General features: G+C 42.5%; 1 protein-coding gene across 1 annotated transcript in view; it reads left to right on the forward strand.

The window, feature by feature from the left end:
• The window catches only part of KAT6A (lysine acetyltransferase 6A), a 32403-nt gene extending 21901 nt beyond the window's left edge, over positions 1 to 10502 (forward strand). Inside the window, exons 14-18 of the mRNA XM_033081140.2 lie at positions 9 to 240; positions 1293 to 1503; positions 2173 to 2865; positions 3574 to 3892; positions 5424 to 10502. Of these exons, the coding sequence (XP_032937031.1) occupies positions 9 to 240; positions 1293 to 1503; positions 2173 to 2865; positions 3574 to 3892; positions 5424 to 8008 (4040 nt within the window). The 3' untranslated portion in view covers positions 8009 to 10502. The remainder of the gene's footprint in view (positions 1 to 8; positions 241 to 1292; positions 1504 to 2172; positions 2866 to 3573; positions 3893 to 5423) is intronic.
• Positions 10503 to 16890: the final 6388 nt, after the last annotated feature.

Here is a 16890-nt window from a genome sequence, read left to right on the forward strand (position 1 = left end):
ATCTTTAGGCTATTTACTTTCAAAGCGTGAGGGTCAAGCAGGATCACCAGAGAAGCCCCTGTCAGACCTGGGGCGCCTGTCATATATGGCTTATTGGAAAAGTGTAATATTGGAGTGCCTTTATCACCAGCGTGACAAGCAATTAAGCATCAAGAAACTGAGCAAGCTGACTGGAATCTGCCCTCAAGATATCACTTCCACTCTGCATCATCTACGAATGCTTGATTTCCGTAGTGATCAGTGAGTACAAGAGACTTGTTGTAATCCCAAATACTTTCAGATGTATTTCATTGAAATTTAATGGTGTTTGAAGACAAATCATATCTAATAAATTTGATTTTACTAAAGAGTTCAGTGTCCGAATACTGAGACAATGGTACTCATGTGCAGTGGAATCAGATGTCCAGCTGTGTAGCACTGCACATGTGGAATTTTGAGTAATTTGCTGCTGTGAGAGCATGTTGCTTTTTTGGTCATGTTTTTTTGGAATCCCTCAACCAAATCAGCCTAATACACTCACAAATAAAGAAAGCACAGCAGCTTCCCTTCTCTAGAGGCAGATCTGCTCCTTACTTTCAGTCAGTGAGCAGACAATTGCTTCCCTCCTTTCCTCTGTGTCTCAAAAATGCCATAAACTGTGTGGATTAGCATGGAATGCTTGAAGAGTGGGACAGATTGCTGGGAGAGATAAAGTGCGTCAGTTTAGAGTAGAGGTGACCTGCCTGCTCAGCCAACAAGTCAGGTGAAATACTGGGAGTTAGTCTTGTTTCAGACCACAGCAGTTTGGTGAGTGGGGTTGTATTCTATTCTGTTTGTGTTAAAGTTGAAACTTATTTGGAAAACTTGAGAGTAGTTTCATGTCCTCAACTCGCAGTACACCTTTAACCAGTGATATTTCTCTCAGATCTTTAAACAAAATGTACCCATGGTAGTGGGATGTCGAGTTTTCTTGAGCAGTCCTTTTATTTCTCTTCGGTAGCTTTCACCTTATATTACCCGTTCCCCAAATGGCATACCCTTTGTCCATAATAAAAATGCAGCTATCCATGGAAGAATAATGGCTTCACCATTAACAAGAAGTGGAAGGAATTTTAACATTTCCTCAGTTGTAAGGTGCTTTCTCTGGTAGTCAGATGGTACTGCAATTTGTACTATTTTAATGTTTCTGTTCTCTCTGAAGTACTTGTGGCATTACTGATTGAGAGCAATACTGTTTCTGTAATACATCTGTTTCACATGGCAACACGTACAGTATGTCACCTGTTATTGATCAGAGTATTATTGCTGTTCAGATTTGTGATCATTCGTCGTGAGAAGCTTATCCAGGAACATATGGCAAAGCTTAGAACTAATGTCCGACCTATTGATGTGGATGCAGAATGTCTGCGTTGGACACCTGTTATAGTTTCCAACTCAGTTGTCTCTGAAGATGAAGAAGAGGAAACAGAGGATGGGGAAAATGATGAGCAACAAAAGCAGAAAGAAAAGGATCCAGAGACCAGCGTAAGAGTGAATCTCTTATTTCTGTGTGGCATGTAGTTTGTACTTAATGCTTTTGGAGGGAGCACTAACAAAATTTCAGACGTGAAGCTAGTGCAGTTGTCATAATCATAAAAAGCAATGCAGTGATGGTTCGTTTATGTAACTTTATGATTTCAGATTAGAAAATAAAGCTAGAGAAAACATCAAGGCATAGTCTAAGAGAACAATTCTTGAAGGGGTTGTGCTCTTGCATCAGGTGGTGAATGCTGAGTAGAATACTAAGAGGCAGATTATCTGCTGTTACTGTATTTACATTAAACTAATTGTGCATTTTAATGGAAAAATAGCTTCAAGTTTTTCTCACTTTTTTCTTAAAAATTGCACAAATACTGTATTTGAACGTAACAAGGTTAAGCTAGCATTCTGGCATACCATGAATGAATGGCTGACTGAAGTGACTAGTTGGGAAGCTAAGTGAGGTGTATTATTACCTCTGAGGAAGGGAGTAGCAAGTAGCACTACATGGATCTCTAAAAGATCAAATCTTTTTTTTAATCCCAGGTTTTTAAAAGTCACTTTTGTTAAACTTTTCTGACTTTTTGCTGAAAAGCTTTTGTGGAATCAAAATTCAGGATAGACATTTATGCTGAAATAGGAAGTGTGAAATCTTTTTGTTTTTATTTAAATCAGATGGTAAAATCTGTGTCATGGGAGAAGAAAGAGCAAGAGCCTTACTCACCAACAGAGAGTGAAAAAAAGCCAGACATTGTTGTTCCAGCCAATTCTGCACGACCAAACAAGCACATTTTTCCCCTGGATAGTCTTCCTGCAAACAGTCAGCCATCACGAAGAGGTCGATGGAACCGCAAGAGCAAAAAACTTCATGAGCCCTTTTGTGAGAAGGAGCCAGCATTGCCCATCCAGGAAAAAACACCAGTTCCCAGTGGACGATGCAGTGAATGTGAGGAAAAATCAGCAGCCTCACGAGGCCGCTGCAGTGACTGTGAGGAGAAGTCAGTGGCCTTGCAAGGAAGATGTGGTGAATGCGAGGAGAAATCTCCAGCCTCGAGAGGCCGGTATGCTGAAGATGAGGAAAAATCTGCAGCTTCCCAGGGACAGTATGGCAAAGGTGAAAAATCTGCAATTCCCCGTCGGCAGCACAGTGAAGGTATGGAAAGGTGGAGGGGGCAGTTGAAAAAGAACACAGAACCACTGAAATGTAGATTCCCAGAGGACTGTGACAGATTACCCCGGCGCTACAGTGATGGTGATAGGGCACTTCTGAGGTGTTTTAGTGAGAGCAGTGAGGAGGAAGATGATGAGCCTGTGAGTCCTCGATCAAGCTCTCCACCTGTTCTCACCAAGCCAGCATTGAAAAGAAAGGTGTGTGCCTTATTTCTTGTTCTTTTTGACTATGTTATCCACTCAGTTTTGAAAGTATGTTGGGGCTTTCTGAAGGATGGTGCAGTTCATAAGGTCTGTATTAAGTGTACAGGGAGCACATGTTCCATGTTCAGAACTCTCTCTGCAGAGTACTTCCTGCTTAAGTTTTCTAGTGGTGGTTTTTGGTGAATCAGAGGTAGGAGTTTGACAGTTTTTTGATTCTAACTTCTATCTTGTGCTTTTGAATTTTTTTTTCTAACTTACTTATTTAAGTTTTTCTCAGTCATGCAAAATAGAAACAGATACAGTCCTACTTATGCATTTGTGCAAAACACAAATGCTCTCTAAACAACTGGAATCAGAGTGTAAAGTCTTTGAAATTATTTACCATGGACATGGGATTCTATCAATGTGTCTAAGCAAATGCTTTCTTCATGGAATGCTGCACTAAAAAGTTCTTTTTTGCATAATTTTTGCACCTTGTTCTAAGCTATTCACATCTGTCTTGTAGTGTGTCTAAAGTTCCAGCTGTTATGGATGGGCTGATGGTTTTAGCTGTTTAAATTCTGACTAGTGCCAGGCAGTATTTCTAGTGAATTCTGGGTTCTAGAAGGGAGCACTCTGCTGTTCATGTTTTGTGTTTATCTAGTGTTTAATTTCTACTGCACATGATAAAATACTTTCTCTTTTCCCACCTTCCACTTTCAGAAACCAATTCTTCATCGGAAGAGGCGAGTCCGCAAGCGTAAGCACCACAACAGCAGTGTTGTCACTGAAACAATCTCAGAAACCACAGAAGTGCTGGATGAACCATTTGAAGACTCAGACTCTGAACGACCAATGCCTCAATTAGAGCCTACATTTGAGATCGAGGAGGAGGAAGAGGAGGAGGAGGAAGATGAAGAGGAGGAGAGTGAACTTTCATCGAGTGGGTACTTTCGACCCTTAGCCCAACCAGACACACTCAGGCATAGACCCTCTTCTAAGAGGAAGTCCAGAGATGAGGAGGAGTCCGATGACAATAATGGTATGTATGGTGATACACTGGTGAAAGTTTGATAGATTGTGTTGGATGATAACAGCTCATGACAGAACCAGCTGCTTTCTTTGGCTTGTAACTTCCAGCTGAAAGGTGGGTTAGGCATAAATTGCCAGTCAAACTAGCCTCAGACATTCCCTAGTTTTATGAAAATATGCTGCGTACATTTAACTATCTTACTGGCAATGACCTGATCCCAGGCTATCCTTTTGATTCAGCTTTCCTAATGGAATTGGGATCTGTGATTGTGGAAAAAACCCATGCAGCAGAGTCACTTAGAAATAAAATGGAAATGAACTGGCAAACCCCCAGTTTTCCGTAACAAAGGGAAATACTAAATTGTCTCTTCTGGCCATCCTCTTCTTCATCACATTGCATGTTCACCCTCTCAGCTTCTCATAGCTCCTTAAAGTTCTCTGAACTTCAAATCCTTACTAGAGTATATAACTGTGTAGTTTTAGTGCAAACATGCAGACAGCATTGAGTTTGCTTGGTGGGAATACATGCACAGTCATCTTACACCATTGGCTTTTTTTAATTCTGTTGTAATTAGATTACTCATTAAATACATTATTGTGACACTCCAACACTATTAATAAGACTATGGAGTCGAAGACAGATGTTTTAGATCTGTTGTTTTAAGTCTTTCTCATTTGTGCTCTTCTGAATTGTTTTCTGGTGGAGATGCAGTGGATGCATATTCTTTTATAAAATAAATGAGTGATTTTTAACCATCTTTTGCAAACTAGAAATAGTCCTTTAAGTGATCAGGGATCAAAAATGGTACTTGGAAAGCCACACTCATTTTATACTACAGTGGTATATTTCTGGCTCACCTACTTTATAAATACTTTCCATTTAGTGCTTTCTGTTCCCTTGTCTCACTTCTGTTGCTTTTATTTTCCCCCCTGAACTTCTGCAAATTGGTCAGAACCCTTGAAGCAATAAAGTAGTAACCATATTATTTTAGGGTATTGCTGCTCCTAACATCACACAGTATCTGTTGGCTGCTTTTGCCTTCAGTGCAGATGCCTTTGCATATGCATATTAAAACTGTAATGCTTTTAGAGAAAATACAGTGTGCTGTCAGTTACCTAAACATGTTCATGATAAACAGCTGGCTTTTTATTTTGGTAAAAAATTAGGCTGGGCGAGAGGGACAGCACTGCCTTATGGCAATTCAGAAATACAGTGTTGCAGCAATTAATTTGTCTTTTCAGGACTTTGTTATATAGCTTAGAGCCTAATTTGAATTGTGTATTAAAGGCTCAGAGCTTTGAACATGGAAAGTCTTGAAAACATTGATATTCTTAGAAAATGTAATGTGCAACATTACATGCTGCTAGTGAGCAGACCTTAATCCTTCTAAACTAATATTTCCAAGCTAATAAGTAAATTCTAATAAATGTCTACGCTAATATTGAAGTTGATACACATTTTGGGCATGCTTGGGAAGGCTTTCATGAATGCTTAGGTAAAAAAAAATGTTTGAACAGTGTCTTTCAATTTGTATTTTCAGGTAACCCACCCTTGAAACCGTTATCTATGCTGAGGAATAGTGAAGCAAAAGATTCTTCACTTGAACCAGATACTTCCACACCTATGAAAAAGAAAAAGGGATGGCCAAAAGGGAAAAGCCGAAAACCAGTCCACTGGAAGAAAAGGCCTGGTCGAAAACCAGGTTTTAAACTGAACCGGGAAGAGGTGCCACTATCAGTTCAGGATGAAATAGTTGATGAAGTGGTAGCTAATTCAAAACCAGGGCGTAAGGCCAAAAATTCAGATAAAGAAGAATGTGTTGAGCAGAAAGACCTGCCTCTCACTGAGGAGAGGAAAGAGGAAGATGTGAATATGGAAGCAGAAGAGGTAGGAGAGGGAGAAGAGGAAGATACAGCCAGCAGTGAAGTTAGAGCAGTTTCTCCTGTGGACAGCAGCAGCAGTCCAGTGCCAGAAGTAAAAGAACCTGAGGTAGAAGAGGAAGTGGAGGAGAAGCCACGGATTTTAGAAGAGCAGAGGCAATCAGAAGAAGAGCAGCAAGAATTAGATGAGCCTGAACAGGACCATGAGGAGGAAGAGGAAGTTGCAATAGTGACAAATCAAAATGAAGATCATGATGCTGATGATGAAGATGATGGTCATCCAGAGTCTTTGAAGAAAAAAGAATTGGAGGAACACCCTGTTAAAGAAGGGGTGAAGGAGGAGCCTCAGGTGCAAGAATGTTTTTTAGAAACAAACGTACCAAGCAGTAGAGAAGATGTGAAAGAAAAAGATGAAGCAGAGGCAGATTCTGAGGAAGAGCAGGCTTCCCATGAGACATCAGTGGGCTCAGAGCATGTCCCTGGGTCTGAAGATGATCATGAAGAAGAGCAAAGTAATAAAGAGGGGTTAATTGAATTAAAGGAAGAGGAAGAGATTCCTCATAGTGAACTAGATCTTGAAACTGTTCAAGCAGTCCAGTCCTTGACACAGGAGGAAAGCAATGAGCATGATGTAGCTTACCAGGACTGTGAAGAAACTCTTGCAGCTTGTCAGACTTTGCAGAGTTATACACAGACTGAGGAGGATCCTCAGATATCAATGGTTGAAGATTGCCAGGCCTCAGAACACAATAGTCCAATATCGTCTGTTCAGTCCCACCCCAGCCAGTCTGTGCGTTCTGTCAGCAGCCCAAATGTGCCTGCTCTGGAGAGCAGTTACACACAGATAAGTCCTGAACAAGGATCCCTGTCCGCACCCTCTATGCAGAACATGGAGACCAGCCCCATGATGGATGTGCCTTCAGTATCGGACCACTCTCAGCAGGTGGTGGATAGTGGCTTCAGTGACCTTGGCAGCATTGAGAGCACTACAGAGAATTATGAAAACCCCAGCAGCTATGACTCCACTATGGGTGGCAGCATTTGTGGAAATAATTCTTCCCAGAGCAGCTGTTCATATGGAGGACTGTCTTCTTCTAGCAGCCTCACTCAAAACAGTTGTGTTGTCACTCAGCAAATGGCAAACATTGGCAGCAGTTGCAGCATGATGCAGCAAAACAGTGTCCAGCCTGCAGCAAACTGTAATATCAAGTCACCTCAGAGCTGTGTAGTAGAAAGGCCCCCAAGTAACCAGCAACCAACAACACAGCCACAACAGCAGCAGCCTCAGTCCCAGCAGCCACAGCCTCCACCTCCACCCCAGCAGCAACCTCCATTATCTCAGTGTAGCATGAACAACAGCTTCACCCCAGCACCTATGATCATGGAAATACCTGAATCAGGCAGCGCTGGTAACATAAGTATCTATGAGAGGATTCCAGGGGATTTTGGTGCTGGGAGCTATTCACAACCATCAGCCACGTTCAGTTTAGCCAAGTTGCAGCAGCTGACAAACACCATTATGGACCCTCATGCCATGCCTTATAGCCATTCTCCTGCTGTGACTTCCTATGCAACCAGCGTTTCTCTTTCCAACACAGGGCTGGCTCAGCTGGCTCCCTCTCACCCCCTGGCTGGCACCCCACAAGCACAAGCCACTATGACACCCCCACCAAACCTGGCATCTACCACCATGAACCTCACATCACCTCTGCTTCAGTGTAATATGTCCGCTACCAATATTGGTATTCCCCATAGCCAGAGGCTGCAGGGGCAGATGCCAGTCAAGGGGCACATTTCCATCCGGTCCAAATCCGCACCCCTGCCCTCAGCCAGCGCACACCAGCAGCAGCTGTATGGCCGCAGCCCACCCGCCGTCGCCATGCAGGCTGGGCCTCGGACCTTGGCTGTGCAGCGGGGCATGAACATGGGAGTCAACCTGATGCCAACCACCCCGTACAACGTGAACTCCATGAATATGAACACCCTGAATGCCATGAACAGCTACAGAATGACACAGCCCATGATGAACAGCAGTTACCACAGTAACCCTGCCTACATGAATCAGACAGCACAGTATCCTATGCAGATGCAGATGGGAATGATGGGGAGCCAGGCCTATACCCAGCAGCCTATGCAGCCAAATCCTCATGGAAACATGATGTACACTGGCCCCTCCCATCACAGCTACATGAATGCTGCTGGGGTGCCCAAGCAGTCTCTTAATGGACCATACATGAGAAGATGAGCAAGATCAACTTGCATCCTAAAAACTGAAATAAATATAAATAAAGGAACCTTTTATACTGACGAACCAGAGAAAATGGACCTTTTTCCAGTTAAAATATTGCTGTAGATTTAGAGGGATTTTCTTTGTTTTATTTTATTTTTTAGGAAGCCTGGGTTTTATTTTCTTGATTTTTGTTTGCTTGTTTGTTTGTTTGTTTGTTTTTCTTTTCTTCACAATTGTCAAACATTTTACAGCTAAAATCACTTACAGATATTTTTAAGAGGGGAAAAAATGCACAAAATCTTCTCATAATTTAAAAAGAGCCTTACTTTGCTGACAAAGTGGACAGACTATGTGTAACGTGATCTTCCTAAATCATCTTCCTAAAATTTTTTTTCAATATATGTCCTTTTCCCTCCCCTGTGCCCCTCTGTATGCAGTTTCTAGTGCTGCAGCCATGTAAAATGTTTGACATCTCAAAGAATAACAATCCTTCCCTCTAAACCCCACGTAACATTTCCTACTTCTAGCAGGAGGCACTTATTGGGAAATTTGGAAGGGGACACAGAGGATAAATGAAGATCTTTATTTCTGCAAGTCAGGAAAAATCTTTAATTTTCCTTGACTCCCTCACCCTCAGTAAAATTTGGAGTTAGGTGTATACAATAAACCATTCACATTGGTGTTTTTGTAGATGAGTTAATTGAAATTGTATGTTCTATGCTGAAAATATAATGTAACTTTAAAATGATTCCATTCACCACCCAGGCATGCACATGAACACACACGTGCATGCATGCACACATGTTCTGTCACTGAACTGCTGGAAGCATCTCAAGAGAGAGCTTGTTCTGTATCCCTTCGGCAGTCGTGAAGAGGACAGGGTGGGTAATGGTCTGTTAGGACAAGAAAGTGGTTACAGGCTCTTCTGGTGACCTGCAAGTCAGCCGCAGCTCTGAGATCCCAGACTGCTTTAGTACATACTTGGAAATGCTGAGGGTTTTGGTTCTGAGCCTTTGAGTCAGACTGAGCTCGGAAGCAGCTGTTTCCAGTTGATCTCTTGGCTTGGGAAATGCTGGAAGAAAAAGTGTGCATTTGGTGACTGGGATGAGAACCCTGTGGTGTCCTCATCACTCTTCCATTCCTGGTCTGGGGTAGGAAGTTGCTGGATGTGCCGCTTTCTGGGAGTCAGTGATATTTTTCCTGATTCTCTTACTTTGTTTGATATCCATTTTATAGGAATAGCCACACGTTTGATCTAGTGTGGGAAAAGAAGGGAATCGGCCTCTTTTACAGCAGTGAAACCGTCCCAACACCATAGCAGGATCCAAGCGGCAGGATTTTGCTGTTTATTACTGCAAAATCCAATTTGCGTTAATTTTGGCTACACTGCTGGCATGTCACCCAGTACAAAAAGGGACAACCCTTTAATGTAAAGTTCTTTTTTTATTGTATATGAAGTAGAAATGCAGACACATTAATAAGACTAATTCCTTTTGTTTTTAAACCAAAAGAATCTAAAAGTTGGGGTTTCTTCAGATGCACTAAAATGGACTTTCCTCCAGTAACTGCTAACCATACAAGGCAGAATTCAAAGGACTTCCACTTTTTATTTCTGTTTAGTTTTGAGCATGTACAAGGCTGTGTAGGACCCCATTTCTCTGTATATAATATTCCAGTTCCAAATAACCCGTGTAGAAAGCGCACTGTGCTGCCCTCTCTTCTTAGATCTTCAGCTGTGTCGCTGCTTCCTGGGGGTGGGGGTGGGTCTGAGACAGGAGGAGAAGCTGTTGAAACGAGGGCCATGAATTTAGTTTGTTTGCCTTTATGTTTGGTTTGGTTTTGTATGGGTTTTTTTTATCAATTGGGCAGCTCCCTTTTCCACAAACCTTTGTGACTGTAGAACTATTGTAGAAAAAAAAAAAGTTCTTTTCTATATATAAAAAGAAATTATCCAGCGCAGTAATATTGGTACCTACCATTTTTTCACTTCTGTTTAAAAAAAAATGTATTTTTAGCAAGATAACTTGGGTAATCTTCTAAAAGAAATTAAAAGAAACTCACTCTTAGTGACTTCGATGCCTTTTAAAAATAAGAGCTTTTTCATTTCATTCCATCTTTAAAATTTTTTATCTTTGTTGTAGAATATTAAAAACTATTTTAAGAAAGATAAAATTCTCTTTAAAGAGATCTCTAGAGTGTGTGAATAGGAGCTCCAGATGCCTCTAAAAGCCGCATGTACAAATGAAGCTGAGTCTATTCCTGTCTGTTTATATTTGCTTTTCCTGTTTTGTAACCTCTTTGTACTTTGTTCATGGTGACTTGTAAGCTAAGGGGAAGGGGGTGCCTAGATGCCTTTGTAATTCTCCATGTCATACGCTCCTGGCTGGATGGTCTCCCTTCCTCTCCTTGTATGTAATATCACTTTTTTTTCCCCTTTCTAGCAAGTACTTTCAAAAGAACTCTGTACATTTTAACATAAAAAAAATAAATTATGTTGAGCCATTTTGGATGTCAGTTGTGCGTGTAAATTTTTTTTCTTCCATTTGAGTGGTGAATGCTGTCCCTGATACTTGGTCCTGGGATTATGATTCCCTGTGGGCCTTTTCACCCTCAAGAGAATTCACTTATGAGGTCTCTTGCTCATGTTAATTTTTATCTAGAGTTTCGAATTAGAGAAAAATTAGGAAGAACAAACTTGAAGCTTTTCCAGAAATCACCACCTTCGAATTAATTTCTGCCAAGGCTGGCCAAAACCAAATGTGGTCCTGGTTTTTATCAGCTGCAGTTAGTAATTTTGACTTGTGTACTTTCAAACTGGCAGTGTGTGTTCGGAGTTTCCCCCATCCCTTTCAGCTGCTCTTTTGTCTGTAATGAGAATCTCAAATAGGAAGAGAATGAGACATTTTACCCAGCAAGGTTTGCCCTGCAGCTTTAAGTCACGGTTGGATCACTGGGGTGGCATCCTGCTGTCGCTGCACATTCTCCACAAGCTCGGAGTTCTGACAACGCTAGAGGGAAGCACAGTTCCAGCATGTATGTTATCGATGCTCAAGTTTCCCATGACAAGCATGATAAGCCTCGGGAAGGAGCCACTGCCTCGGCCTCCTGTGGTCCCAGGGCTGGCCCAAGCTATAGAGAGGCCCAGTAGCCACAAGAACCTTCCAAAGGCTTTTCCACAGACCTGCTGTCACACGGTTGTCTTCAAGAAGGCAAGCTCTTTATAAAAAGCATTATTTGATGAAATAGGTTGCATTGTTAACTAGTTGTTAATTAAAACCAATGACAAAAAACCCAGCCTCCCTTTGTGCGGGCTGGCTTGATGACAACCACACTTGGGAGCCATGAAAAAGGTGACCTTTTTAGAATCGTGTCAAACTATTAAATCCTACCATTAGAGAATGACTAAATAGCGGAAAGGGGCTGTTGTTGAAGGGGTTTGTGGGTTCTTTTGTTGTTGTTGCTGTATTTTTGGATTTTTTCATTGTTGTTGTTTTATCTCGTTTTCTTTTGAGAGAGTTGCCAAGCCAAAACAGATTTGAAATCTGGCTATCTTGAAGATCAAGAACCTTTGGTACCACAGAGTATGGTGTGAACAGCTGCTCCTACAGGTTGTGCAGTGCCACAGCCAGGTATCACACTGTGGACATGGGGAGGGTTGCTCTGTTCAACACTGTCAGCTTTGCTCTAAATTAGTGGATAGGGGAACCACAATGTCTGCTTCCAGCTCTCAGTATGCAGGGAAGAGTTTGAATGCAACCTACAGCAACAAACTACTGTCTGGGAGACTAGAGTTGTGGTTCTTGAAAGAAACTAACTGAAAGGAGAATGATCTTAAAGGGTTACAGCAGTTCTGAAAGCTCATCAGTGAGATAATTCAGAAAAAGCTAACAAGCACTGAACCATCTTAATTAGCTCAGGGAAAGAGTTCCTTGCTGGGATCTGATCTCTGCAAGATCTCTGCAAGTAATAGAGGAATGCAGATTGACTGAGGCAGACCAAGTTTACAGCAGCTGAGGTGAGGCCTGCAGCGTCTTTTATCTTCACAGCTTGTCAGCCAGAATAATTTACCTAAAAATAGATGCCTGGAGTTGAGCTTTGAATATAAAATTATTTTGCCCCAAATACAGAGAATCTCAGAAACTTCACCAAACGTTGATTTTTCACCTAGAGCAAGGCAGGACTCCAGCTACATGCTTAATCTATTGAAACAGCTGCAGTATCTTGCAGTGAGAGTCAGGAATTTGTTTCCGTGCTTCCTTCCTTATAGGAGGTTCTATTGACCTTGTTCATTTCATGTCATAATTTTCCTAAGGGTTCATCTGTCAGTATTTGTTTGTTCTCCCTTGCCAAATACTTTGCCCTGTGAACTCTAGATGGTGACTGTTGTCACTATGTGGGTATGTTTGTTATTTGTGTAACATAGTAGAATCCCACTGATTGAGGTAACAGAGTTATCATAGTAAAAGTAATCTGTTTACAAGGAAAAAGTGATAAATATGGCACTGTGTAACAAATAATTAAATAAAATTCTTGAACCATTTCTACTAACCTGTTGGCTAATACACGCACATGGTACCTTTCAGCTAAAGGACAAAGTGTTTACTGAAACTCTGTCATCCTCTGTTTCCCCATTTTACCCAAAAGGAACAAGCAGCAACAAGAGATCATCTAGAAGCTTCCCAAACAACTTCTTCAAAGAAGACAAAAATCACTGTTGGACAAAAAAAAAAAATAAAAAAAAATGTGATGAGTTAAGTCAAATTACTAAGTCCATTTCCTAATTCTCCTGTCCTGAGTCCTGCATGAATGGTAAAGACAATGAGCTTTTGTTTATGTGCAGCAGATGTCTAGGGTCTCTTTTTTACCAAGCATACAACAACAGCATGTAGAAGTTTGGTATCAGTCCTACCTGAGAACGTCCTAAGTGTAAGCCTCTACTCAGGACAATCTTAGATGTATGGCAGAGGTATCTACTTCCAGTTAACTTGACTTTTAAATCACGCTGTCAAAATTCAAGACAGCTGTTTGAGAAACAGCTGCTACTGATGCCAAAACCATTCAGTTGGCATGCTGCTTCCCCCCATCGGAGGGCTGAGCATCAATTCAAATCCTACCAGCTAGGGAGGTACCAAGACAACAGCTCTGAATTTAGAGTTTGGTAGGGAGGAAATCCTCTCTGATATCTTGGGGAAAGATAAAATGGTGTCACATAGGAAGAACTGAATTGTTACTGGTCAGCCGATTTCCTGGAGCAGGGCTTCAGTCAGTCCCGCTGGGAGGAGCTATTCTCCAGGGGAGCGGGTTCAAGTCGCTGTGTGTTCCCTTCTGATAAAAATCTTCTGCAGTCTGAAGTAGGCAAGACTGCAGTTACTTTAGGAGCGTCCTTGTCCTCCTTTGCATTGTGTTAGTGAGCATGCTCTTGAGACCAAAGCAAATCACAGAAGCTGGTCCTCAGCAAGTGATCAGAACTGCCTGAGTATACACAGCATGGGGTCAGCAGGTGATGGCTGAAATGCTGGGGACAAAGGAAAGCACTGAAAAAAACTATATCTTTAGAGGCCATTGCAGATACCCTTGATCATCTCTCTGTCTATCCAGCTGTGAAGCAGGCACTTTGATCTGTTTGGAAACCTGATTGCTGTCCACAAGAACCTTCATCATGGATTCTGCACAGGGCTCAGGAAGTCCAAGCAGCAAATGTTGGTGCAGAAGGAGGATAGGAAAGGGAGTTGCAGTGTTATATGGTAGCACTGTCTGGAAGCTCTGACAGTTTATGTACAGCTACACAATAGCGGTGTTATAGCCAGGGTCTGAAGAATACAATGTTGCTCTAGGTAAGGTAATAAGGAAAATTATTTTGAACAGGGAAACATTTCTAGCCCTTGAAAAGTGCAAGTGTCTCAGCTGCACTGGTAAAAGCTATTCATCTACTCAAGTGCACCCTCCTTTTCTGGGGATGGCAGATAATGCTTTGGGTGTCTTTCAGGCTGCACCTGAAGTGCATTAGATCAATAATCCCCCTGATTTACAGATGGAGTCTGAACCTGGGACTTTCTGAAGTCTTGCTAGCTCATTCTCTGCTCTGCTTTGTGGGAAGGCAGGGACTTAGTGGTATTTTGCAATTCATGTATACAGTGGTTTTCTATGTCATGATTAGTTATGCAGTAATGCACCGGATCACAGGGACAGGGGTTTAGGATCAATGCTATGGCCAGGTAGAGTGTTTTGAAAAGTTCTCTGCATCTCATCTTCCCTTCAGCACCTGTTTCCTGCATTCCAATGAACCTCTGGTTTAAGGGCCTCTAGAGAAGGAGACTGGACTCAAACCGTAGAATAATAGACTCATAGAATAGTTTGGATTGGAAGGAACGTTAAGGATCATGCAATTCCAAACCCCTTTCACTCAGACAGGTTGCTCTAAGCTCCATCCAGCCTGGCCTTGAACACTTCCGGGGATGGGGCATCCACAAATTCTCTGGGCAACTCGTGACAGTACCTTCACAGGAAAGAATTTTATTCTCGTGTGTGAGTTCTCTGTCAGTGTGAAGTCATTCCCCCTTCTCCTGTCACCACATTCTCTTGTAAAACATCCTTCTCCATCTTTCTTGTAGGTCCCTTCAGATATTGGAAGGCTGCAATTGGGTCACCCCTAAACCTTCTCTTTTCCAGGCTGAACAAACTCAGTTCTCTTAGTCTTTCCTTGCAGTTGCATCATGTTCTCAGTAGTCTGTGATGGACCTATCCTTCCCAAATTATTCTACCTCATGTATTTCTTTGTTTTCACAGCACTCCATAGGAGTGGATTTCACATTTCGTGTTTATGTTGAGTAGAAAGATTATTTGGGGGGGTGGTTACTTGAAATACGCTGTGTCTGATTCTCCTTTGTGTGTAAAATAATGTTTTTTTCTCACTTTGTGTGTTCTCTCTATCAGTCACAATGTTACGTGCTCCGTTATTGCCCTTCTTTCAGTCTTGAGTTTCTCTGCTATCATGTGCAATCCCTTCGTGTACCACAGAACTGCAGAATGAGTGAAGTTGGAAGAACATCTGTGGGTCATTTGCTGCAACCCCTGCTCCAGTGGGGTCACCTAAAGCAAAGGGTATACAATTGTTATGCAATTCTGTGGTGATAAAGAGCTGCCTCCTGAACTGTCTGCCTGCTAGTACGTGGGAGATTCCTTCAAGCCTCACTATATGCGTTTATGCTTCTTTGTGGAATCATTAAAATATTTTCATTATTTTTGTTCAAATGACTGCCTCATTGTGCATGAAAGAGAATGGCAGCCAAGCATCCAAGTAAACATGTCTGGAGGCTTTACCAGGCAAAGTTGAAGAACATTAGGCTAGCTATGCCCAAGCATATCCAGACACCAAGAATGGCCACTCAACTAGTTAAAGAGTCTGCACTTGCAGAATAGCCTGCTAATGGCACGCCAGGTACACCCACGTTAAGGACACTTGCACCTCCTCTGAAAAGTGTCCCCCTTACGGTCACTCAAAGCACTTGCAAAACTCTGAGTTCTTCTGAGCCCTACAGCTCTGAGCTGTGCTGTTAACTTGGAATAGTATATTCCAGACTGATTTTGTGAGTAACTTCTTTCTTAGATGGCTTTTAAAACTCTACTCTCTGAGTTCATTAAGTGTCCCTATTCTTTAATGCTGCTGCTTTTTATTCCAGCCCTTTGTTTGTTATGCAGTGCATAAGGCTGCCTGGAACAGGAAAAGAGAAATAGATAACTGAGGTCTCGCAAATTCCCCCTCACTTGCTTCTCACTGTGCAGAAAAAGAAAGAACACAGTGCCTGATGCATAAGCCAGCAAATGGGTTAGCAGGTTAAAAGCAGCAGTGACAAAATAAAAAGCTTTCCCAGAGACTCCTAGGCTCAGCAACCTGGTTTATGTGCCCAGAGCTGGTGGGCTCTGCTCCTTTTTCCCACAGCAAACTTAGGTATTTTGCTTTCTAGCAGCTGAGACATCTCAACTGCATGCCCACAGTGTCCTCCGAAGCTGTAAGCATGCAAAGCTTGACTGGCCTCAGCATCTCACTCATCAGTTCCAGGTTATTTGCCTGCTCCTGCCCTGTGCTCACTCTGCTCTGGCTTACGGGGAGTTAAGAGGTGGGATCTGAGCGTAGGAGGAGGCTGTGTCCTGCTGCAGACAGGCGGAGGGCAGCTGTTCCCGCTGGCTGATGCCGTGGAGCAGTGTCTGCAGCGCGCTCGGTATCGGGCAAAAGGAGAAAGCCTGTGCCAAAGGCTGGAGTGCAGCACAGCCATCCCTTGGGTGTCAGTGTGCCGGCCCTGGCACTGAGTGGGCCTGGATTCTGAAGTCTGACCCTGCTTCAACCTTGGAACCTGGAAGGCAGGGCTCGGATGTCCTTGCTGGTCATAGGAGGAGCTCGGGGTGGCTCCTGGCGCTGAGCAGTTGATGCCCAGACTGGCTGAGTGCCTCTGGTGGGAAACAAGGTGGTTGCATTTTGCAGAACTTGGTGTCATTTCTGAGTTCCCTGTTTAAAAAAATTAGGAAATTCCACAGAAAGAACTGCAAACTAGCAGAGAGCTGATTTAGGATGCAAAGCCCCAACATCTAGAAGTGAGGTGCTCCCAGTGTGTTATGGTTAATTTTGAAAACTGCCTCCTGTGCGCCTATTGCTGAACAAAGGTAATGTTTCCTCAACCTCTTATGGGCTGCAAAGGACTCATGTGGAGGAGGCTCAGTTAGGGTGATTGTGCTCCCAGATCCCTTCTGTCTGTGGAGTGTTTTAACTCTGCAACTTCTATTTAATTTTGTGATTTTTTTTTTTTATTTTCATGGGCATTGACAGAACATTGCTATAAAAAGATGTGCAACTGTATCTAGACTTGAGTATATTATTTATCCATGTCGGTAAAATACACAAA

The sequence above is a fragment of the Catharus ustulatus genome, chromosome 27, assembly GCF_009819885.2.
Source record: "Catharus ustulatus isolate bCatUst1 chromosome 27, bCatUst1.pri.v2, whole genome shotgun sequence".
In the NCBI taxonomy this organism is placed as follows: Eukaryota; Metazoa; Chordata; class Aves; order Passeriformes; family Turdidae; genus Catharus; species Catharus ustulatus.